At 41.0% G+C, this 25,181-nt stretch overlaps 1 protein-coding gene across 2 annotated transcripts; it reads left to right on the top strand.

The window, feature by feature from the left end:
* The first annotated feature begins 1,490 nt into the window (after positions 1-1,490).
* On the top strand, positions 1,491-24,167 carry chka (choline kinase alpha). 2 transcript variants are annotated; one of them, XM_017692319.2, is made up of 12 exons: positions 1,491-1,929; positions 2,223-2,331; positions 4,374-4,427; positions 13,963-14,076; positions 17,136-17,269; positions 17,952-18,056; positions 18,237-18,295; positions 18,863-18,950; positions 20,118-20,226; positions 20,377-20,483; positions 21,125-21,206; positions 21,608-24,167. In XM_017692319.2, exons 1-12 carry the CDS (start codon positions 1,697-1,699, stop codon positions 21,665-21,667), a joined length of 1,254 nt encoding a protein of 417 aa, XP_017547808.1. In that variant the 5' UTR covers positions 1,491-1,696; the 3' UTR covers positions 21,668-24,167. The 2 variants fall into 2 exon arrangements, with proteins under 2 accessions (XP_017547808.1, XP_017547817.1); XM_017692328.2 differs by lacking the exon at positions 4,374-4,427.
* The last annotated feature ends 1,014 nt before the right edge of the window (positions 24,168-25,181 follow it).

Below are 25,181 nucleotides of genomic sequence, written 5' to 3'. Positions count from 1 at the left end.
GTTAAACGTGGAGGTGGATTTTCCTAAACTTAATTATCAACATTCCATATAAAACACTGCTCCTTTAGGGAGGTTAATAAAATGACTATGTTTACGTTGCAGGCATCACGACCCTTGGCTCCTATGACCACCACTGAAATGTCAGAGTTTCTCTAGAGTTAGGATTAAGGTTAGGGTTACAGATAGGGTTAGGGTTAGGGTTAAGGTTAAGGTTAAGGTTAAGGTTAGGGTTAAGGTTAAGGTTAAGGTTAGGGTTAAGGTTTAAGGTTAGGGTTAAGGTTAAGGTTAGGGTTAAGGTTAGGGTTAAGGTTTAAGGTTAGGCTTAAGGTTAAGGTTAGGGTTAAGGTTAGGGTTAGGGATAGGGATAGGGTTAGGGTTAGGGTTAAGGTTAGGGTTAAGGTTAGGGTTAAGGTTTAAGGTTAGGCTTAAGGTTAAGGTTAGGGTTAAGGTTAAGGTTAGGCTTAAGGTTAGGCTTAAGGTTAAGGTTAGGGTTAAGGTTAGGCTTAAGGTTAGGGTTAAGGTTAGGGTTAAGGTTAAGGTTAGGGTTAAGGTCAGGGTTAAGGTTTAAGGTTAGGCTTAAGGTTAGGGTTAGGGATAGGGATAGGGTTAGGGTTAGGGTTAAGGTTAGGGTTAAGGTTTAAGGTTAGGCTTAAGGTTAAGGTTAGGGTTAAGGTTAGGCTTAAGGTTAAGGTTAGGGTTAAGGTTAGGGTTAAGGTTAAGGTTAGGGTTAAGGTTAGGGTTAAGGTTAGGCTTAAGGTTAAGGTTAGGGTTAAGGTTAGGGTTAAGGTTAAGGTTAGGGTTAAGGTTAGGGTTAAGGTTAAGGTTAGGGTTAAGGTTAGGCTTAAGGTTAAGGTTAGGGTTAAGGTTAAGGTTAAGGTTAGGGTTAAGGTCAGGGTTAAGGTTAAGGTTAGGGTTAAGGTTAGGGTTAAGGTTAAGGTTAGGGTTAAGGTCAGGGTTAAGGTTAAGGTTAGGGTTAAGGTCAGGGTTAAGGTTAAGGTTAGGGTTAAGGTCAGGGCTCTCTCAGAAGTACACACACATTTTGTAAGCCGCTTCTCCCTCGGGGTCTGCGGGGCAGGGGGGTGCTGGAGCCCATCCCAGCTGGATTGGTCATTAGGCTGAAGGCAGGATTCTCAGAAGTAGCGGTTTTTATTTATTTATTTATTGATTGATTGATTGATTGCTTTTTTTCCTGATTTGGAACCAGATCTTCGTCCAGTTTGACAGGAAACGTCTTCCCACAAACACACGTCGCGTTTCAAACGTTATCTCGCCGAAGTCATCGCAGAAATATGCGAAACATCCCGACACCGCTATGTTGTTGATGTGGCTGCGGCGCACAGACAGGCCAGCGTTACGGGGCTGTGTCTGCGCCGACCAATCAGAGATGAGAACGGGGTGTGGATCGGCGAATGGGGGCGTGACTGCGTGTATGGGCGTGGCCCCACCGTGGGGCAGCTGACCCCTTTGCTTGAACCAATCGCGCACGACAACAAACGCCATATGCGGGGTATCCATCCGCACGCAGGCAGGCAAGGCGGACCGAGGCGCACTAGTTCAGGCAGCTCACACGGCTGGTGCTGCTGTTTCTCAGAGTCTGCTCTCCTCCCCGCTACGCGCTATCAGCCGTTACACAGGCCTCTCCAGTCGAGTCACGGCGTCCTGTGAAACTGCTTTCCAGTCCTCACTAAAGGCAAACATGAAGACTAAATTCATCAATGGGGTTTCCTCTTCCCCCTCGATGTCGCTGGGTTTGCTGGTGACAGAAAACGCGCTCCAAGTGCAGCCGGACACGGAGCCCGAGTGCAAGGACACTCGCCCGGACGTGCCCGACCAGCAGACGAAGCACAAGGCGTACCTGTGGTGCAGAGAGTTCCTGCACGGAGCCTGGAAGACCGTTGGAGAAGATGCGTTTCAGATCACCATCATCAGGTGGGCTGCTGTTTTACAGGCGTGTTCGCTTGGTCTGAATAAGAGGGTTCAGTTCGTGGGTCAGCACCCGCGACGGGCTCCTCGCTCCGTGTTTGTAGGGCTCTGTGCGCGCTGCTGAATGAGCTGCGCCGATTCCTTAAACTGGACGGAGCTGCTGTCGGAGCGCGTCGCGCACACGACAGCGTGGATAGTGTAGGCCAGCGGGCTCGTACGTGAGCGCCGTGTGCGTGAAATGCGATTTTAATGCTTAATTTGTGCCCTTTGTTCCCTTTTCCCACGCCTTTCAACCGCAGGGGGGGTCTCAGTAACAAGCTGTTTCTCTGCGCTCTCCCGGAGGAGCAGCAGAGCGCCGGGGACGAGCCGAGGAACGTGCTGCTGCGCCTGTACGGAGCCATTCTGCAGGTGGGCTTCGCCATCCACACCAGTCTACCATGATCACTGCCATCTGCTTTGAGTTGTGCTGTAGCTGCGCGGTGAGGTAATGGTGGGCCATGCCTTAGACTGTCTCAACATGTGTCGACACGACACCCCCCCCCCCCTTAGCCTAAATCAAATGGAAATACCCGGAACGCCCACTTGCTCGATAAAGTGGCTGAGGACTCACAGGTCAGTGTATCTGTAATGTGGCTGGAGGATAAGGTCAGATTAACCCCTTTGATAGCTACTGGACCGCAGTCACTCTGACCTCTTCCCACTCCCTTCACAGTCCTGCTTTCAGGCCAGTTAATCATTAATGGGTAAGCTGATATAAGTCTGCTGGCAGAGTGTACCACACGGGGGAGTTTGGGCCAAATGCTTAATTCACGGCAGTAACTTCTATTTTATGATTAACTGAAAATGCTTTGCCATCTATTAGGGCGCTGTGGCATTTCCACATGTGATAGATGTCGCTCTCCAAATGTCCAGTTGTCTGCAATTGTAGCCACGAATGTTACTTGTCATTAAGGTCCACCTCCAAGAGGTTATGGCTGAAAGTTGATGCCACAGGATTTTTTTTGTATTTCTCATTGAAAAAGGGGAGTGTGAGTGAGTGAGTGTGTGAGTGTGTGTGTGTGTGTGTGTGTGTGTGTGTGTGTGTGTGAGTGTGTGCGTGCGTGTAAGAGTGAGAGCATGTGTGACATGTCTGTTCGACTGCATGCCGGTGTCTGAATGAGGACTGCCGTATTTGTTGGGTGATGTACCTCCATGGCTGTACATGCGTGTCTTCTTTGCCGTAGGCTTGCCAAAGGAGCGTGCCTTGAGCACTCTTGTTTCCAGGTGATCCCACCATACCAGTCACGGTACAGTATTAGATCCCCTGAAGCCACAGCATTGTCTTCAACCAAGTTCTCGCACACCACGTCAAAAGCTTAAACCTTATGACATTGACCCTTATTGTGTGCATTGCTGTCTGTCTGAAACATCCTCTGCCTCTGTCTGCTTTCTCTACACACGTCCTCTAAACAGCGTAGACAAGCGTAAATTCGGTTTAAATATAGAATCAGCGCAGTTTAGCGTGCAGTCAGCTTTCCTCTTTTCTGTGAGACTTATCATTGATCTTACGGTGGATATACTATAAACAGAAACGACTGTTGCAAAACTCGTAGTGTGCAATATCCTCTCTGATATCTTCTCTGATAAGGTGGTACTCGTTCCACGTTCCAGTCCTCTGGAGTCACTGGTTAAAGCAGAGAAACCCTGGATATAAACCTTAACTCAAGGCACGGCCTAATTCCAGAGAGCTTGGCCTTTACTTCAGTCATTTGTGAAAAAATCAAGCTTAAAATTGAGTGTGTCTAAGAGATTACCTGAAGATATATCCCCACAAATTCAAAGTGGCCCGCAATGACCTGTAGTACAATAGGCTTTTTATTCATGTGTCAATAATTGCTCTTGCATTGAAAGAATTAGTGTTCTGCGCTGTGGTTACCAAACCAGTTAGACTGAACTAAAGTGGTAGCTAATGGATTCGTGTTCTGAGCAGTATTTGAGAACAGTCTAGGATTCGGTCAGCCGGAATGTGGTTTTGATTATTGCAGTTATAAACCTGCTTAATAAATGCTCCACTCTCAGAGAACTATCTTAGCCTTAAGATAAGAGGGAAAAAAACAAACAAATAAAAAAAAAAAAAACTTGGGTCACCATCTGGGAGACCCATGCGTCTTGAACAGCGAGGCCATAAATTCCTAGCTTCTGAGCCTGTCCAGAGCTTCCGCACTCTCCACTTTTGCTTGATTATAACGTTAAAGCACTACGGGGTTTGTTGAAGGTTATACTCCTTCCAACATGGTACTGGTAGAATATATTGAGTTATAACTGTCTTTTTTTTCTTTAATGGAGGGGAGTTTGTTCATCGTGTGTTGCTGCCTCCTTGTGAAGATCAAATGGCTCTTAAAAAAAAGGGGAAAAAGAAAACAAACACTTTGTGCTTATGGTTAGTCTTTTGCTTTTTCTCTCATTGCTAGATGTCCTGTAATAAAGGGGAATCCAGACAGTCAAACAAAGAAAATCACTTTCAAGTAAGTAACAAATGGAAAAGATTTATTTATTTATTTATTTATTTATTTATTTATTGGTTGGGAACTTTGGGTTTTGTATTTGTGTTTATGGAGAGTCACCATTAAACCTTAAGCATCTGTTAGGAACACGTTCTTCTCTTAATCATCCCTCCTCACGAGACACGTGGTTACTGGTGATAAATGCATAGGAAATTTAAACACACGAGTCACTTCCTTGCCTCACTGCTTAACCTTTCTTTTACTTCATGGCTGATTCATTCATTTTCTTCTCTACTGCACTTGCCTGTAACCATTCATAGCCAAACGCCGACCCCAATGCATGGCCGTGGTGTGATTATAGTGTTAAGCAATCAGACGGTCCCTTTGCTGTTGTGACGCTTTGTTTATATTTCCAGCACATGGCCGGTAGACGAAGTTCGTGTGGGTTGTCTGATGTTTTGTGTTTTGATTTGCCCTCACTGCGATTTCTTAAACCTTGAAGGTCACGTTCTTCCATAAACATGTTCTCCGCTGCCGTTTTACCGCGTTGCCACTGCAGAGAGGAGCTCTAAATCATCCGAATCAAAAGCTTCATAGAGAAAAGGAGAAATACGTCAAACAATACTTGTGATACTTTAATCGTTTTCATTCATAGGGACGAATCGATACGGGAATTGTGGGCTGATCCTGATATCCAACGTTTTTCATGTACAGTCGTATGCGAAAGTTTGGGCACCCTGATCAAATTGTTTTGTTGGGTTTTTTTTTTGAAGTGGAAATACATGAATACATCTCTACAGAGAACACACTATACATATATATAACTGTACTGTTTATACAGTTAATATTAACATAGGGAATAATAAAACATTGCCATGAAAAACAGTATATGTGACATTTTGGGAAAAAAAAAATATATATATATATATAAGCATGATGTGGTGTTATGTAATGCTCTGTATTTAAATTAAAGGGGCCACTAATATGTAAATAAAGTGTAATTTGGCTTTTTAATATAAAAAGGGTCTGCAAAATAAAAGAAAACAAAACCAAACAAGTAGTAATAATTGATAATCCAGAAAAGAGTGGGATAATATATGGTTTAGTATATGGTAAAAAACAAATCATGGCACATTTATTTTACAGATTAATTAGTATTTCAATATGTTAAACTCAGCAAAAGGAGTTGCGTACTGAAAGTGTGTGCTCTGCGGAGGATGCGTCGACTTATTTTCACTTAGAAAAGTAGCAGAAGATATAATTTGACTGTTGGTGCTAAACCTCTACATATCTGCCAATGCAAATACAGATGCTGAGAATTTATAGAAAGGAGAAATTGGACGGGATTTGCCTGGATTAGGATTATGGAGAAATGTAACATTTATTTCTGAGGTTACAGATGAATAAAATGCAGATACTTTGGCTTAGCTGCTCGGTGTCGCCTCTTTTGGGGTACAGTAAATACATCAAATCGTTAAATCCGATCATACCGATATTACGCCAATATCAGTATATCATCCCTAATACGTTACTTTACTCAGTCTAGACTGGAATGAGGCACATTGCTAAACATTTCTGTACGTTTGGCTGATTTTCAGCTGCTTTCCTACAGAAAAATAAAAGCACTGCTCAAGGCTTGTAAACAAATATAAAACATGATTTCCCACTAATAGCAACATATCGACATTTGGTTTAATGCCTCTCAGTAATGTGTCCTTTCTCTGAGGAGCGATGGCCAGGAATTATGACCTAAACGCCTGGAAGCTTCTCCTCCCCTGACGCAGCTGAATCGCATTACTAGCATCAAATGCACGTAGTGAAGGATCCTATTAGAAGCTTAATCCAGCCTGTCTGCCCTCCTTGGACATCAGCTGCCTACTTTGCATGTGTTCTAGTCTGCATGTGGTTTTCTGTCACATGCTATTCACACTGCAGGAGCTCCATGCGTAGTTACACAGTTGCCACAACGCGGTAGATCTTTGCCCTGCGCTGGGTGTTGCTGTCTGCGTGCTGCTGATTGAGTGGGCTGATCTGCTTGGGGCATGAAGCAGTGGAAAAACCCCACAGCTGCTGCCCTGCCCTGAAGTCACATGACCACTGCTTAGTCAGAGAGCGGCAGAGAGATTGATTAAGCCGGCAAGTGAGGCAGCAGGTGTTGCCGAGGGAACCAAACCTCATAGCCAGTGATCCATGGCAATGAAATATGGATGTTTTACAACATGTTATGTCACCCGTCCTGTTCTGCCATTTCTGTGTTGTGTTGTGCGCCTTGCCCTGCGACAGGAAAACGATGGCACTGCAGTTCTGCTTCACGTTTGATTGGTACTGCGTTTTCGGTCCGTGTTTGCGGAATATTTTGTATTTTAAGGCACATATATATTGTCACTCATGTCAAAGTGGTGTAAATGCTTTTTGTAAACACCTTTTGAAAACGGCTGCGGCTCTTTATATAAACTCTTAATATAACTCTTAATATATAAACTCTTAATATAAACAAATGGGCCAACATAAGTAGTTTAAAATGACGTGGAATAAAATATTGTCACATTCATTTTCTTTTTTCTTCTCCTGAAAATTTACCGTTTTGAAGACTAGATTTGTTACAGTAACTGCAATAATTCAGTATATTTCATTTCTTCTAACATTTAATCCAGTTACTTGAAAGTACATTTTAAGACAAAACTTTAACTCAATTTTAACTCCATTTAAAAATGCCAGCTGTTTTTTATACTATGTGAATATTGACAAATGGGCACATTAATTTATATTGAAAGTTAAGAATTTTTTTGGTTACAACTTTGGAGATTTGATTTGTTTTGATAAGGATATTTCAGTATTATTAATTTCTTCTAATATATAAGAAAGTATGATGGGGGGGGGGGGGGGGGGGGGGGTAGACGACGACTGGACCAGCTGTAGCAGAACCAGTAACATAAGGTTAGCTGTGAACAAGTTAATCTCTAGATCCCTGATAAAAAGTTATATAAATAATGTGACCCAAATTACAAACTGGCACGTTACCCCTTTATGTTGAAAGGGTCCGCACTTAATTCCCTCACTCTCATAACTACTCATAACACTTCACACGGTCGTGTCGAAGCCCTTATCGTACCGTATAATTCGTTGTCCTTACTAAACAATACATTTTAGTATTAATAACTGAAAGGTAAGCTTACAGTTTAAGGAGCGTGAAGAGATGCAGATAGTTAAAGCAGTGGGTATTAATATTACAATGCCTAGCCTCTGCTAGCTTTTATTTATTAATGGCAATATTCGTTTTTTTTTTTTTATTTTATTATTATTATTACTGCCATGAATGACCCTCACCACACGGGATTATCTCTCCTGGTATGAGTCATGACATTGACTCACTCAGTAGACTTGGGTTGGTGTAACGTGCCAGAATGACTCAGACGCTCGTGGATGAAAAAAGAAAAAAAGTCTTTATTTGTAGAATCGTGATCCAAAATTAGAGTCAAGGAACAGGGCATGGGTCAAATCCAAAAAAATCAGAAGGTACAAACAAACATAACCAGTCAAACGGTCCAAAGGGCGAAGGCAAAGGGGGCAAAGGCCAAAACACAGAAAAGTAGTCATAATCCAGAAATACCAACAACCAAAGTGACAATTCTCAAAAGATGCAGAGCCTCACGATGAGCTAAACTAAAAGCCTGGGCTTCATGCTTCTCTAACTAGGCGAGCGAAGACGGGAACAGGTGAAACAGATTTAGTATTCAGGAGAAGCTGAATGGTGATTGGTGCGGGGTGGAAGGTCAGGAGTTACATGATCTCCCAGAGGATTCTGGAGTCCATGGAGGTGTCAGGGCTGGCAGGATGCGTTGCAGGAGGGCCGTACTTTCATCAGAAGCTGGTCTCTCCGGATTTGTACGGGTACAGTCGTTTCCACTTTACCTTTAGACCAGGATAAAGAGCAAAACTCTGCTTTGAGTTCACATTCGCAGACCTTGAAGATGAAATCAATCTGTAATCTTTATTTCTTCACCTGCGTGAAGAACCCCGAGGTGCATGTGTCAACAGTTGTTTTTTAAAGATGTAACAATTCCTGCCTGGCTTTTTCCAGCACGTTTACGTAAATGTGGGCAAGCAGTGTTTAAAGCGTTCATACTTTTCCTTTAGAGCTGGCAGAATGCCGTCATATGCTTCAGTCAGCCAACGAATGAGAGCGCACAGGAAGCTGGGGGTTTTTTTTGGTTCTCCCGAAGACGAGAACTCATATCAAGATAATAATATCCTCACTTGACACCGTATCGCCATGGAAATTTTTGGTAAATGATTCGTTTAAAATGCTTTACTCTGGGGATTAAATATACTTGACTGGGAATTATTTTTTGAATATATTATAAAGTGAGTTCACAGAAATAAATAGAAGACAAAAATAAACACTTTAACTGCATTAAATCAGTAGATTATTTCACGTACTTCCTCGTATGTAAACCACGTGCCTCATCTACATAATTAGAAAGACGGACGTACTGATCGTTCGTACTGATCGTTCGTACTGATCGTTCGTACTGATCGTTCGTACTGATCATGCAGGTGAAACCTCCCTTTCTTTCACTACCACAGCAGTAAAATCAGAATTACCTTTTACCAACTTGGGAACTGACCAGGCTAGAACGCATTCAGAGGCTGGGCTAGAAAACCATTTCTTGTGACCGCACCTCAGCAGTCAAACATGTCACGCATTTCAGGTTATCTGAACAGCGTAAGAAACCGGCCAAGTAATTCCAGAGGACAAAGAGACTTGTAAGCAGAAAGCACCGGGCCCCGTCCTGGCATTTGGCAGAGGTCCTGAGCCTTTTACAAAACTAAATAAACTAGTGGCTCTAGAATATATAAACAAAACGAGTATGTGTTGTGTACTTGTGATGTAATTGTGCCTTTGCCAAAGGGCTGGGTGGTGTCTCTGCCCATAAAAATGCCAGCCTGTACAAAAACAACAATAAAAAATTGTAAAAATGTTTGAAGGACCGCGTGAACTTCATCCCTTAAACCCTAAGGGATCACACGTGTCTCCTTACCTCCTATCATAATTTTCTTATTAGTGTCATAGTGTCATAATAGTTCTTTAAGATTAATAACTGAACAGTAAGTTTACACACTTACCGCACTTTTTACAGGGCTCTTTAGTAAAGGCAATTATCCTCTTTAGAACCGTGGATTTCATATAGAACCATTTCATGCTTGAATGGCATGATGAAATTGTTCTTCAGATTGATGGAGCATATATTACATATGGCTCTGTATAGCACCAGAAAGAGTTTTTCTATTGTTACCAGCTTTAAATCGAAACAATAGAAGAACCCATCATGATGCTAAAGAGAACCGTTGCCTTTACTAAAGAACCCTTAAAAAAAACCCATCATTTTTAGGTGTGTAAGGTTCCCCCAGTTCCTCTTAAAGTTAATAGAATTGGCTCTGCTATTGAAGTTGTGATTGTTATAATTGTTGAATATTCCGGAGCTTATAGGAAGGATTATCTCTCATGACTACGTGCCGCTATGACCATGTGATTGGACAGGCTATGCTTTGATCAGAGATCAGGTTTATAATGTCATATAATAATCGCTGTATTATTCTCAGAAAATACTGGATCATGCCAAGTCATCTATAGCGATCTATATAGCAGTAGAGACTGAGATACCAGGTGAGATCTCTGGATTAAAGGACTAAGCTCTGTTAAGCTTAGTTCTGTTTGAAAATATGATATGCAAGATGAATGAGAGTCATAATGGTAGAATGCATGAGCCAAGGCTCCGTTTACGCGGCCCTCCTGTGATCCTGGCGAAGACGAAACTGAAGCGATAGCCGTTCTCTGGCCATCATGATCGTTTACCTCTGGACGACGGTTTAGGAGCTGATCTCGTCGCAAACAGGTCGCGTTTAAAAGCCAATGTGAACAGCCAAACACAAAAACTGGGATTTGGTGTGAAAATCAGATTCGGATCCCAAGTTATTTTATTTGGACTTTTACAGCGGTCATAATCTAACTGTTCAAAATTACAGGCAGAATTTATTAAAAGTAATTACATGGCCATCATACCAGAAGAGGCAGGCCAAGGTTCGAAATACATAGAAATTTCAAAAACAAGTAACTAATAAGAAAAGGAACGAATAACCAAATGATTAAAATGTAACGGAGTGAAAAGTTGATTATTTAGCTATCAACTGTCTTTGTGTAGAAATAAAAGCTTTATCATTTGAAACACTCAGGAAAGTACAAGTACAAATCCACCTGAATGTTCCTTGAGTACGTTCAGTGACCACCCACGTATGGACGCTTGCATAAACTAGCAAGTCTTGAGAAAATACAGAGGGAAACTGGAGTATTTATGAATGTGTTAATGAGGCCTTGAATTGAGAACAGGTGCAGGTGCTAATGAACAGGAGGTGCTCCTGATTTGGAGCAGGTGAGGACTGGTCAGGAGATACAGGTGTAGAATCTCTTAAGTTGGGTACTCAGCGATATTTGCCTTTTCTTAAGCATCCGTGTTTAAAGATGTGATCAGACAGCTTTTAAAATTTGCCCTTGTGAAACCTCAGAAGTCCGTTATAGAAGCAAGTGTTCCTTGGTTAACACAAGGAATGCAGCCTGTTTACCATCAGCATCTCGATAAGATGACACACCTAGACAACGTCTGGCGACCTGTAGAATGTTTAGGATATTTTCATGCATGGCTGCCCTGCAGTTCTGACTGCTTTGTGCATATTAGACTGTATAGACATTTAAAATATGTTATTATGCATTACGAAGATCTTAACTCCATATCTTATCAGGAGTTATATTCTCAAAGCCCTTTTGTTCCAAATCTGAAAATATGCAATAATTACTATGAAACTAGTAAATTATGTAGTGACAGCTGCATGCAAAAAATCGAACTCACACACACACACACACACACACACACACACACACACACACACACACACACACACAAAATAACATTTTGTGATTTTCTAAGTAAAAATAAATTGACACATTATTTACAGAGAACACATTTAAATATGGCATTTTTTAGTGCAAGTTGACTATTTACCATATTTAAGTTTAACATATTGAAGAAATAAGACTTTTTTTTGTCCAATATGTTAAATTCAGCGATGAAACGGTAACTGCGCGTTATAATGTGCGAATGTGTGTTAACTTACTTTCACTTTCAACATCAAAGAAATGTGTCATTTGACCAGGGGGGCCAAAACTAGCATACAGATTTATGAGAGTGAGGAAAAGAAGTTTGCATCTTAACGGGTCAGACGACACAAATACATCTAACTCAAACTGCAGGCTTATTTTTTTAGTTATTAATCTTAAGACATATTTGTCAGTAATAACTGTAACCAGTTATGAGAATGAGGAAGAGGTGTTTATACCAGCCCTTAAACTAAAGTGCGGTGAGCGATTTCCTGAAAAAAAAAAAAAAATCATCAGAGACCTTGTGGTGAGAGATCTTCTCTCCTCAGCAGAACATGGTCCCTGGGTGGAGTGTTACATGGCAGTCAGCTTGCTGCTGGCCGAGACTCCGCGGCTCATCATTGCGGTCGGCCTGTGGATTTTGAATCTTGACATTTCCACACTTTTTTCCACAATTCGTTACTCCTCAAAATCTCAAAGGTTGTTTCCAAAGTGGCCCTACGTTAAGAGGAAGTGCGGCTTCCTTCCACGCTGGAGCTGTGTTCTGCTCCTCGTGTTCCTGTTTTGCTTCGCTGGAGAGAACAGGATGTGGTTCATCACATTTACTGGCCTTCTTTTGTTGACTGTGAGATTGCGCAACTGGGGACCGTGGTGCAAAATATCACATGAATCCAGTCAAACACAGAGCAAAAGGAAGTAAGGATACTTTTATTAGACCTATTAGATCTACTCTCACGTTATACAGCCTCCACATAAAACCAGAAAGCGGCCCTTCTGCAATCACTGTGTATTGTAGGTGGGGGGTGGGGGGTGGGGGGTTGGGGGGGGTTGACAAGGTTAACGAGGTTGATGTACTCTGGTTTCATATTACATTCAGTAAGATAGACGTTCTTTACTTTTGCTGTGAAAAGTATTTATCAGCCTTTATTCTACAGTCCAATGCAAAAGTTTTAACATCAGTCAAATGATGTTTTCTTGATGCAAGTTAGAAGTACAGAGAACAAACTTCTGCACATTTAAATTCCCTGAATTTAAACACACTGGGGAAGATAAAACACATGAAATATGCTCTGTGCAAACTTTCGTGTGTTAAAATGTGCAGATGTGTGTTTTCTGTGACGTGGACTGAGGACATGCACTTATTTTCACTTCAAATTCAACCAAATAGAAATTGACCAGGGGTGCCAAAACTTCGGCTGACTTCGCCCGCGCTGCTGTCCTTTCAGAGCTGCCGAACTGAGAACTCCTGACGCTGTTTGTGTGAGCAACGTGCACAAAATGTATGCCATGATTACTATAATTGAGATTAAGAGCTGAGGAGATTTTCGTGTGAGAACTCCCACATCAGCATTAATATACATTACATAACATTACATTCCATCGGTTCAATGCTGTTTCCAGTCATCAGACACAAAGCACAAGGCCACTATATTGATTATGTCTGTATGTACATACAGTGTCACTGGTGAAGAAAACTAACTTTTTCATGAGATTGATTTTTTTTTTTATATTTTTAATTCCCCCCAAAATGTTTTTTTCATTATGCCCACCTGTGATATGTTGCATTTGTATATTTGTCTATAATATTCGACATTTTATCTACTTAGACATACAAACTATGAGGGAATTCAGCATATTTGGCACTCAAATACAGCCCCAAGGCCTTTTGAAAAAGTCTGATGTCATCCTTAGTTAAGCGGCCAAAATTAAAGACGAGTGGTTTGGCAAGCTCAGCTCCTCTCCACACAATCGTTCACTTGTTTCTTAGAGCTGCCGTTTTCTCGCTGAGGTCCACTTGCTACAGTGCTGCTGTTGAATTCACATGCGACCGTCAGCTCCGGCTGCCGTTTCATTAAAGTCAGTGGAAAATCGATTCATTTCAGAAGACCGCACTGGAAGGACCTGTAGGAAATGATGTGGCCAATATATTCTAAACTGGAGTATATTTGAATGTAATTTCTGTGTATTACATTTTAGACTAAAACGTTTCAGCAATTTTGATTCATTTATTTATTTATTTATTTATTTTTATTCTAACCTGTTACGTTTGCATCATTGAGTGAACAGCGGACCCCTTGAGATGTAACCATAAGCTTGTTATAACTAAGCCTAAGCATATAAACCTTTGCCTGTGTCTCGGAAGGTTGATGACTTCATCTGTCTGTCCTACTAACCCTCCTTCCTAAGGTTGACCAATGTTAACAGCCTCAACTAACAAACATCCACAGACCTGTTCAAACACACCTCCAGGAATAGTCCAATATGAGTCATGTGACTTTCCATTTCGCCAATTACTGAAGCTGTTCTTAGCGGTGCGGTGTGGAAAGACTGCAGAGCTGCTGTACCTTTTGTTTGATGAGAGATTGACTGTTAAATCATGTGTATGTGTTTGTGTGTCCGCAGGGAGCTGAAGCTATGATCCTGGAGAGCGTGATGTTTGCCATTCTGGCCGAGAGGCAGCTGGGCCCTAAGCTCTATGGCATCTTCCCCCAGGGGAGACTGGAACAGTTTGTGCCAGTGAGTCTTGCAGTGTAAAGCCATGATCATCGATCAGCCAGCAGGAATTGCTTGTGTCTGTGTTTATTAGGATGAGTGGGTTTGTATTTAGGCTTTGTGAGGACCACATGTCCTCATGATGATAGGGAATCATGTGAGAGTGTGTGTTTGGAAGCCAACATGCAGGGCTGGCGTTTCAGTCGTATTAGCATGGGAACCAAAGGGAGCACTGTCAACATTTGATTTAGGTCTGCATATGCATGCGTGTGTGATTGTGCATACCATCCTGGTCATGTGGTGCTTAATTAATTTGAGCAGGTATTTTGAACCAGTAACGGTTCTTTTTTGCAAAGGCTCAGAAGAGAGTCTAATTATTAGAGTTATGTAAGTTTACTAGAATGATATAATAAAGTTGGAATTGTTCTTCAGTATTTCAGTTTATGCTCTTAAGCGCCTGCATTGGTCACTATGTTTTAGTTGTATGCAAAAGTTTGGGTGACCCTGGTCAAGTAGAATTTTTGACCAATGTTTGACCCTCTGTTGTATTACATGTTTTGTTGATTTGTTTGAATTGAGTGAAAATAAGTTAACACAAACTTTACAAGGAGCAAATGTAAATATGACATTTTTCTGCAATTTTTAGTGCACAGTTTATTTGCTGAGTTTAGGATATTGGAAAAAAAATTAAGCATAAAATGTGCCGTACATTTTGTGTTTTATTTTTCCCCCATTATATTAAATTAAGCAAATAAACAGTAGTAATGCATTAAAATGTGCAGATGTATGTTCTATGTAAAGGATGTGTTTTTATTTTCACTTGGAAAATCAACAAAATGTAATTTGACAGAGGATGTTTAAACGACTGTATAGATTATTGAAAGATGCTTTAATAGTTAACAAACTGTGGTGAAGTTGATTATTAGCAAGATTACAGTTAGGGTTTAGGTCTAGGTTTACATGCTGGGTTGTAGTTTAGGGCTGTGTTTAGGTTAAATGTTGTAGGCGTAGATATAGACCCAGTGAACATCTACAGAGCGTCTACAGTGGACTCTCAAAATAAAGTGTCGCCCCTGTTATTTCATTTTAGCTTTACTCTGAGTCACAGTGGTGTGCAGTGATTACACAGCGATTTCGTGTTTTAAGCATGAAATTCACTGAAAATAATTCTAGGAATCAGCAGAAATTCAGTATAAATAAAGTTTGCTCTACATTAATGTTTGCATGACTTGCATTGTTTGTGCAAAGCTGGGTAATACTGGATTACATATAGTCTGGCTTATGTAATCAGCTCAGTTCAGAAATGTTAAATAACTTAAGCATAAAACACTCTCTGCATATACAGGTGCATCTCAATAAATTAGAATATCATCGAAAAGTTAATTTATTTCAGTAATTCAGTTCAAAAAGTGAGACTCGTGTATTATATAGATTCATTACACACAGATTGATCTATTTCAAGCGTTTATTTCTTTCAATGTTGATGATTATGGCCTACAGCCAATGAAAACCTAAAAGTCAGTATCTCGGAAAATTTGAATATTATATAAGACCAATTAAAAAAATATTTTTAATATGTAAATGTCGGCCTGCTGAAAAGTATGTACAGCATATGCACTCAATACTTGGTCGGGGCACCTTTTGCATGAATTACTGCATTAATGCAGCGTGGCATGGAGGCAATCAGCCTGTGGCACTGTTGAAGTGTTTTGGAAGCCCAGGTTGCTTTGATAGTGGCCTTCAGCTCGTCTGCATTGTTGGGTCTGGTGTCTCTCATCTTCCTCTTGACAATACTCCATAGATTCTCTAAGGGGTTTAGGTCAGGTGAGTTTGCTGGCCAATCAAGCACAGTGATTCTGTGGTTAGTAAACCAGGTTTTGGTACTTTTGGCAGTGTGTGCAGGTTCAAAGTCCTGCTGGAAAATTAAATCCGTGTCTCCATAAAGCTGGTCAGCCGAGGGAAGCATGAAGTGCTCTAAACTTGATAGAACACGGTGGACCAACACCAGCAGATGACATGGCTCCCCAAACCATCACTGATTGTGGAAACTTCACACTAGACCTCAGGCAGCTTGGATTCTGTGCCTCTCCACTCTTCCTCCAGACTCTGGGACCTTGATTTCTAAATGAAATGCAACATTTACTTTCATCTGAAAACAGCACTGAGCAACAGTCCAGTCCTTTTTATCCTTGATGCTTCTGACGTTGTCTCTGGGTCATAAGATGTCCTGGGTACGTCTGTGTGTGGGGGCTCTTGAAGCACTGACTCCAGCAGCAGTCCACTCCTTGTGAATCTCCCCCAAAGCCTTTTCTTGACGATCCTTTCAAGGCTGCAGTTATCCCTGTTGCTCGTGCACTTTTTTTCTACCACACTTTTTCCTTCCACTCAACTTTTGATTTATATGCTTGGATACAGCAGCGTGATTGTGTAGCCTCCTGAACCAGACTGAGGGACCATTCACAGGCTTTGCAGGTGTTTTGTGTGGATTAGCTGATTAGAGTATGACACCATGAGTCTGCAATGTTGAACGTTTTCCCTGTATTCAAATTTTCTGACATACATTTGGGTTTTCATTGGCTGTAGGCCATTTTCATCAACATTAAAAGAAACACTTGAAATAGATCACTCTGTGTGTAATGCATCTATATAATATACAAGTTTCACTTTTTGAATTGAATTACTGAAATAAATGAACCTTTCAATGATATTCTAATTTATTGAGGTGCACCTGTAAAGCCAGCATCTGGGAAAAATAGCTATTACCTTATAGAAATTGGAATCATTCATGTAATTAAACCTAGCCCAAATTTCTGTTCGCAGACACCAATGATTTACCATTTGTTAATTTACACACACAATATCTAGAAATAAAAATAAAAAAGGACGGAAAAGGTAGGGCACGTACAAAACAGAACAAACCTGATCTAATGTAGGCAAATGGTTTTAGGTGGTTTCAGCTTTCAAGTGGGTGGTACGAGTAATTGTGTAATGCTATCTATTCATTTAATTTGATGATTCTTCAGATGGGTATCAAGCAGTTATTTTACCCTACGCTCTTTTACCCTGCCCTTCTGTGTCCACAGAGCCGAAAGCTTGCCACTGAAGAACTGAGAATACCCAGTATATGTGCTGAGATTGCTGAGAAGATTGCTAAGTTCCACAGAATGAGGATGCCTTTTAACAAGGAGCCCAAATGGCTGTTTGGCACGATGGAAAAGTGAGTGACCCTGCAACCCTGGTTTCAATAGTTCAGGCTGTGGTGTTGTTCTGGAAAGTCCCGTAACCTACAGCATCTCCTGTAGGTACATATTAGCCAGCATTTCTAGAATTAATAACCATTTGTCACTGTGTTTACACACTGTGAGCAATTGGGGGTTAGGTGTCTTGCCCAAGGGCACTTCAGTCATGGACCATAAGCCAAGGGGATCGAACCGGCAACCTTCCGGTCAAAGGGCTGGTTCCCTAACCTCCAGCCCCCGACTGCCCCCATGATTGGCTCTAGACTCTAGGTAGAGAGGTAACATTTTTCTGTAAGATCTAGAAAGGGAATAGCCAAAGATTAAAAATACTGTTAGTGTTAACAGGTTATCTACACTTTACACTTACTGAGCGTCCAATTACTCGATATGATGCGAGGAGCTGTGTTTCAGAGCTTGCTAATTCAGACTTTGAGGACACCCAGCCAAATCAGTTTTTTGATGTATTCCAACTCCTAACCCACATGTAACAGAACCACAGAACCATTCACAGAAGGCCAGGGCCAGATATGTCAAGATCTGAAATGGTGAACAGGGCTGAGAATTCTCACGGTGATGGAAGACTAGAAGTCCTGTTGAGTGTTTATGGCCCAGTGAACTACTGTATCTCTAGGTCATTCATTGTGCTCCCCTTTTGCACAGATACATGAGTCAGGTGCAAAGTCTGACATTCACCAGAGAGACACACCTGCGTAAGTTCACTCAACTAATGACCTACGGCCTGCCTCAGGAGATGGAGAGCCTCAGGTAAAGCAAACAACAAAATCACACACATTCCACAGTAACACCTACACACTTCATACAGCCCATGGAAAACTGCCGTTGGCTGAGGTCAAGAAACTTGATATATAGTAAAACCTGTCACGTAGTGCTGAAAGACGGCCTCATACTGAGCATGAGAAGCTAAACAATTGATTGTGTGTGCAGGTGTCTACTGGAATCCACTCGGTCTCCTGTTGTTTTCTGCCACAATGACTTACAAGAAGGTAGAGCAAAAGCATTCTCCAGTGTTCTTCACTCAGTCCTAAGATTAATGAGGTTTTTAGCCTAAAATCAAATGTACACAATCTTTTCCTTAAACCAATGAGTCCTTCAGCCAAGACGTCTTTGGTGCCTGAAGTTTACTTCTTTGCATTACGAGGCTAATGTAGCTAACAAGAAATCGAAGCTTATACTGGCCCATTTATGTGGTCATTTATGTGGTCATTTCACATAACCCTTTATTTATTATCCATTTTTATAGATTAAGAAAGCCATACAGTGTTAGAAACCACATAAGCATTCTAGTCTACTTGGGATTAGTTAACAACTTGATGTGGTGACGAGTCAAGTGTGTGTTGATTTAGACATGCAGTTTGCGCAGTTAACTGGTGGGCTTGTAAAACTTCCTTCCTGGCTACATTAACCTCGTAGATCCAGTGCTGAACAAAAGAGGCAAACTTTAGATACTAAACATGTCTTAACTGATGAGCTACATTTGGAGAAGGGTACATGTGATTCTTGGCTGAACCAGATCATGGTTTTAATAACTCTTTCATTTTGTCTGTGAACAGGAAACATACTTCTCCTGAGTGGCAGGGAGAACATGGACAAGCAGAAGCTCATGCTGATTGACTTTGAGTACAGCAGCTACAACTACAGGTATGTAAGCCTCATAGTGTTGAATGTACATTCGCTTAGTCTGTCATCAGTCTAAGGGTAGAGATAGAGTAACAAGGGAGAGGCTAACATTCTCTATATATCAAAGTCGTGGAATTATAATCAGATTATTTTCTCACTGAGTCTTGAGGGGGGGGGGGGTGATCTTACAACACTGACTCTGAAAAAGGACCTTGGTTTCTCCACATGGTTTCCTACAGCTTGGCTGTCCTCAGAAACTGCAAGGACACGGCTGATAGTGTTAGTGGGTTTGTGCCAAGCACTTCAAACCACGACTTCAGCGCAATCTACTTTGTCTTCTTAAGTGCATTGGCATACTTTTTAAATTCCCCAGCTTCATTTGCTTGACTTTTCATGGTCTAGTTTTAGAGACAGCGCACTGGGACAGTGTGCGTCATTTAAAGTACATCTTGGTGTTTCATCAGCTTTGAGCTTTTGTATCTTGAACACTTGCTTTCAGTTCAGAGGTACTGCCTTTCTCTCTTTCCCTCGGTATTATCCCAGAGAAGTGCGTCTGATAAGTTTGGAATGCTCGGGGTGCCCAGTTTCTCGGAAGCAACTTCCAGACGTTGAAGCCTCTGGCAACCATCCCATTGGACAGTCAAAACACTTTTGTCAAGGCTCTTAACATTCCCACACATGTTCCAACACAAGATAGATCGGATTTGCACCATCCATAGACACCCAAGCTCAAAAATGTGACGCTCTGGTGTGTGAGGGCACTGCTAGAGTAGTCATTTTGTTCTTTAACCATAGAAAGGGGTCCCTCAATTATAGGGACTTTTTGGGCAGAGCCTCAAGAAGGCCAACCATGTGTGTGCTTGTTTTATTTTTTACGCCCAAGCTATGCGCCTGGTCTGCGAAGTTCTGCACGGTAACAGTCAAAGCCTGGTTTCACTGCACCAGTCCACCAGGGGTGAGCAGCTCTCGTGGCCTCAAGATGTGTTTGATGTGCCTTTTGTCTGGTGGTTTCCACAGCAGCTGTGAAACTTGCCTCAAAGACCTTCTGAGGTCTTAGTAGCTCTGCCAGCTGATTAGTGGTTTGTCAGGCTGTGTCTCTACTTGTCTTTTTTGGGGCAGCTGTATTGTTTCATGGAGTGGACATTGTGTTCTCTGTGCCTTTTAAAGGAACCTTTCTTTGTCTTGCAGAGGATTTGACATCGGAAACTTCTTCTGTGAATGGATGTACGACTACAACTGCGACACGTCACCATTTTTCAAAACCAACACGAGTAATTACCCTACCAAAGCTCAGCAGGTATGAAATGTTGGAGGGTGGACTTTGGTCATTGCAAGTGTGGACACGGAGTGTGGACCTGGAACTGTGGAATGGTTCCACAGGATGTCATGACACTGACTATCCTGACATTGACTTTTTTTATTTATTTATTTATTTTATTCCCTTCAGATGCATTTCTTTAAAAGCTACCTGTCAGAATATGACCTGGAACTAGCCAAGCTGAGTGAGGAAGACCAGCTGAAACTCAGAGAGGACATGTTGGTGGAAGTTAACAGGTGACCATGTTTTTTTGGTTTATTTTATGTTGCCAAGTAGTTTGTTAGACATCATCCTTTAATACATGTGCACACTTCATTCACTATGCCCACATTTCGAGTAAACATAATTCTAAGCTTTCAGTTATTGAAAACTTTAAAGGGACAGTGGTAAGTAGCAGGTATTGTTTTAACCAGCTTACTGTTGGTCACATGGCATAGGTGCTTGGCCTCATATAACACAGGATGAGGAAGTTACCACCATGTTTGCATATCTCCTAGTCCAAAGACTGCTTTTCACACTGTATACCAGCACTCAATACTTGGTCTTAATATTTCACAACACTTTTATTGAAGTTTCCTACTTATTGCTCCTTTAATGAGTTGAGCAGTTCATAGCAGGAGGTCTAACATGGTTGGCTGAGCATTCTCTTGGCTCTCCTAACTCCAAACGGAGAGGAGTGGTTAGCTCAGGTCACTATAATTCAGAACAGTAATGAGCTGCCCTCTCTGGGCCTCTAGCTCACTGTAGAGAGACTGCCAGAGACTGAGAAATACTTTGCTTGGAATATATCCGAGAATGACGCGCAACTCCTAAAGCAGGAATTTGTTTCTCTGCGTATTGTCCACAACTTTTTAAATAAACTTCTCTTCTCTCTTAGGTTTGCCCTTGCCTCGCACTTCTTCTGGGGCCTGTGGTCCATGATCCAAGCAAGAATATCCACCATCGAGTTTGGCTACCTGGTGAGCTCCTGCCATATGGTTATGTTTATGTTGAGTATGTCTACACTGGGCTGCCTTTAGACAGTACAGCTGTCCGTATTTTAGTGCATATGGACTGCATTAGGAATCGAGCACAGCTTTTATTAATGGTGCAAGGCTAAGTGTACACATGGACGCTGCAGTGTTTGTGCTGCCTGACAACTAAAACCAAATATTTGCCAGTTCAGTGTAGCATGACAGAAGAATTATGCAGTGCGTGACACTTCCTCAAATATTTGCTTGATCAAGGTAACAAGATCTTGTTAGCATTGTTTTCTTTCGCTGAGTAAAAAACACATATGAGGTCATGACAACATGATGGCAGGACTGAAAATCGTACCCACGCACTATCCTGATACGTTGACTTTCTGTCTCCACGCCAGGACTACGCCATGGCCAGGTTCGATGCGTACTTTGAACTCAAGAAGAAGCTGGGCATTTGAATTATTACACCGGGGACAGAAAAGAGGGACCAGCTGGTCTTCAGCTGAGAGGAGCGAAGTGGAGACCAAGGACCTGGCTTCTGTGTTCACTGGAAAGGGGATGCTTTGCTACTGTAATGGTGCTGCATGGACCAAAATGAACGCCACTTACCTTTACTCTGCATCAGGCCTGAAGTGTTGAATAGTGCGCCATGCGTTGCTTCAGTGTTTACGATTTTAAGCTCCAAATGTTCAACACGCTTGCCTGGTCTTGGAAGCTTTTGGGCAAAACAAAAAAAATATATATATATGTATACTAATGTAAACAAAACAACACAAAACAATAGTGAGCCAGAGTCTCGGATGACAGTTAGAAGAATAGATCATATGCTGCTGCACTAACATTTAGAAGCTAGGCTCCACCGGACTTGGTGGAAAAGTACATGACCCTCAAGTGCCACGTCTGGCGTCTCTTATTTCGGCAAGCAATACTCCATTCTGCTAACTTCACAGCGAATGCTTGGAAATGTGAAAGATTGAGGTTCATCAGCGTGGACCTCAAGCTATAGGGTGGTACAGCAGACCAAACTCTGTTGACATTGTGGGTTTAATGATTTCCAGTGTTGTGGGATATTTTTACACTCTTCTAACATTTTATGGTGACGTCTTACAATCTTTTTTGTGGTTGTTTTACCTCTTCTCTTTCGCTGCTTGAACAACCACTAGTTGATGTTTTCTCTCTGGCAGTGGGTCAGTAGAGCAATAGCGTGTAAACCCGTCTGTGGGACATGGCTGCCTGTGTACTCCTGAGGAAAGGAGATGTTTGTGCATGATTTGCCATTAAATGAGGAAAACGGAGTCAGAACAGTGAGTTCTGTTAACTTTTACTGGTTCTGCTTCAAAATTGTGAATACAGTGGCCACTTTCAAATTCGTTGTGTTACTTAATGCCAACCATTCCCTTTTTTAAGAAGATGCATCTTTTTCATACCAACTAGGACATTCACTTTTTCAGACTGTAAGACTTTTTTTTTTTATTTCTTTTGAAAATGTATTACATCGTAATAACATGAGACTGGACATAGTTTATTTTTATTCAGCTGGTGGAAACTAAACTGTGATAAACTTTTCTTTTCTATTGTTTTACAATCTATTTTTTAGTGTCATATTTGTAATATTTTGCTGCAAATGTGAATTACTGGGACAGTATATTAATCCTGCTAACCTTACAGTGAGTGTCTGGCTCTTTACAGTCCTTTAGAAAAGTACTGGCATTTGGAACTTTCTCGTTTCCTTGAATGGAAGATGTGTTTTCTTAATAAGAAAGTTGTTCTTTGAAAGCTTTGAAATATTGTTAATTCCATTTCCTTCAGGGTTGTCAGTGGAACATTTGACCTAAACCATTCTGGTTTTACATCCTAAACACACAAATGTGAAATATCTAAGCAATTAATCTACATTTTGCCAATTGACTGTTTACCCACAAACAGCCGTATTTGAGTGAATGTAATGATGTATACTGTATAAATCACATCCTACAACATCAGACATAAATCTGTGCTGCCTTCCCAAACCACGTGAGCGTATGCTCATATATGTACAGTATTATGGAATGATTCTAAATCATCCTACAGTTTATTTTCTCTGTGTATTGTAATGCAGTTTTGCTGTACTTCTTAAAGGAAGAGGCTTTTCCATTCTATTCAAAGATTACCAATGTTCTGTAATAATGAATGCTTTGCTCATAAACGTTGAATAAAATTCTGAAAAACTATTTAAGTAAAACTCTTCAGCTTTGCCTGTCCACACCACTGAATCACTACTATCTATAGTCAAAATTAATGACTATCTCATGTCATTTTTTAATATTGCTGTTCATCTGTGCTATTTATTGTGCTATTTCGTGTGTTAATGCAATCAGATGTCAAAGCCTGTCTTTAACGCTGTTAAAGAAGAATTGCACCAATTTTTCAAACATTCTGCATAATTAAATAGTTGTAAAATCAGTGGTTTGACGCGTGAACGGCTTAGAGAAACTAGTGAAAGTCAGAACTGTTAAGACAGTGACAGGAACCTCATAGAAAGTTATTACATGAAAGGTTTTTGACCTGAAACTTTTTTTTATAACTTTAATGGAGGAGAAGCACATGCAGGCTGTTATAAGGCAAAATAGTACCTAATAGTTACTACATAAAATAGCTATGAATGCATTGTTTGGGTTTTGGGCAGAAAGCAATTTTTCAAAACTCAGCTTATGGCGAAAGGGGTCCAAGCCAGTTGTAAGGGAAAATAACATCCAAAGAACTCATCCTTTAATAGTTATCTTTATTTTATCGACATCAACACTACACATTGATATTCAGAAGACACATGTGGGTTCACTGGTGGTTCTGGATTGCAAAAATGACCATATTTGTGTTGTCGACGTTGTAACTCCTGGTTCCATTTACTGTGATTGTAAAGACATTTGAACAGTTTCTCTACAATAAGACAATAAAACAAATCCATTCTATTAAATCAAAGTAATTGTTTGTCGTCATCATGTTTGCATTCCAGATGAAAAGGTGAGCAGGAAAACGTATGTGTGATCCTGAGTTTAAAGCCAGTTTTTATTCAGCTTGTAACAAATTTATGAAGTCATCTTAAACTGAAACTTTGCTTGTGTGTAAAAAATGATTTCAGAGCCACTCGGTTCTCCCTGATGGAAACTGTTTACCTTCAGTGTTTTGTGCTTCTGATCATTTTAATAGACGTCAGCGTCACTAATTAATGACGTTGTATTAAAAGACTGGTTTACCAAGAGAGACGCTGGAGGACTTTCACCTGAAATGAGTTCATGAAGCCAGTCTGGTTATAAAAATGATAACAGGACCAGATCAGAGCCAGAATTACTCTTTTAGTACTTTTACTTTATACTTAAGTACATTTGAAGGGAAATACTTTAGTACTTTTACTCAAGTGGAGGTCTAAAGGGAGGAACTTCTACTTTTACTGGAGGAATATTTTACCCTGGGTGTCTCGACTTCAACTCAGGTACATGGTTTGTGTACTTTGTCCACCTCTGCCTAAACCACACCAACAAGTCTGCACAACCCCAATGGAAACCTGGTTGTAGTTTGTTTTGTGAATGCAGCTCCAGTGCTAAACAAAAGAAGCCAAATTTGGGCAGCAAATGTCGTTGGCTGATTATCTACATAATAATAAAAGTCGCTTATGTAAACATGTGCATCTGCAACCTCGCTCCCTGATACAAATTTGTGGAAAACATTGCCCAGAAATAATAGCTGATATTCTGTGCTTTAGTCTTATAATCATCTTTTGATCTGAAATTCACATTTGATAAACATGTAACAAAAATAACCCATTCACTTTGAATGTCCTAACATTTTTGCTTCTTATTCTATATATACATAGACATACAGTTTCTTTATTATGTATTATAACATATGAGTGTCTAACGTTCATTCCTTAATAATACCCATTAACTTGCCGTGCCTGAAGAAAGGAACTTGGGTGCTGCAGTTGAATCTGTTTTG

Source organism: Pygocentrus nattereri, chromosome 7, assembly GCF_015220715.1.
Source record: "Pygocentrus nattereri isolate fPygNat1 chromosome 7, fPygNat1.pri, whole genome shotgun sequence".
Lineage (NCBI taxonomy): Eukaryota > Metazoa > Chordata > Actinopteri > Characiformes > Serrasalmidae > Pygocentrus > Pygocentrus nattereri.
This window is presented reverse-complemented; position numbering and strand designations above follow the sequence as displayed.

What these genes read in the sequence shown, in the direction of transcription:
- chka (XM_017692319.2), top strand. Translation starts at nt 1,697, where the DNA reads ATGAAGACTAAATTCATCAATGGGGTTTCCTCTTCCCCCTCGATGTCG. An exon ending in ACAAAGAAAATCACTTTCAA is followed by an intron (nt 4,428 to 13,962) that starts GTAAGTAACAAA and finishes GTGTGTCCGCAG; the next exon opens with GGAGCTGAAGCTATGATCCT. An exon ending in ACCCTACCAAAGCTCAGCAG is followed by an intron (nt 20,227 to 20,376) that starts GTATGAAATGTT and finishes TATTCCCTTCAG; the next exon opens with ATGCATTTCTTTAAAAGCTA.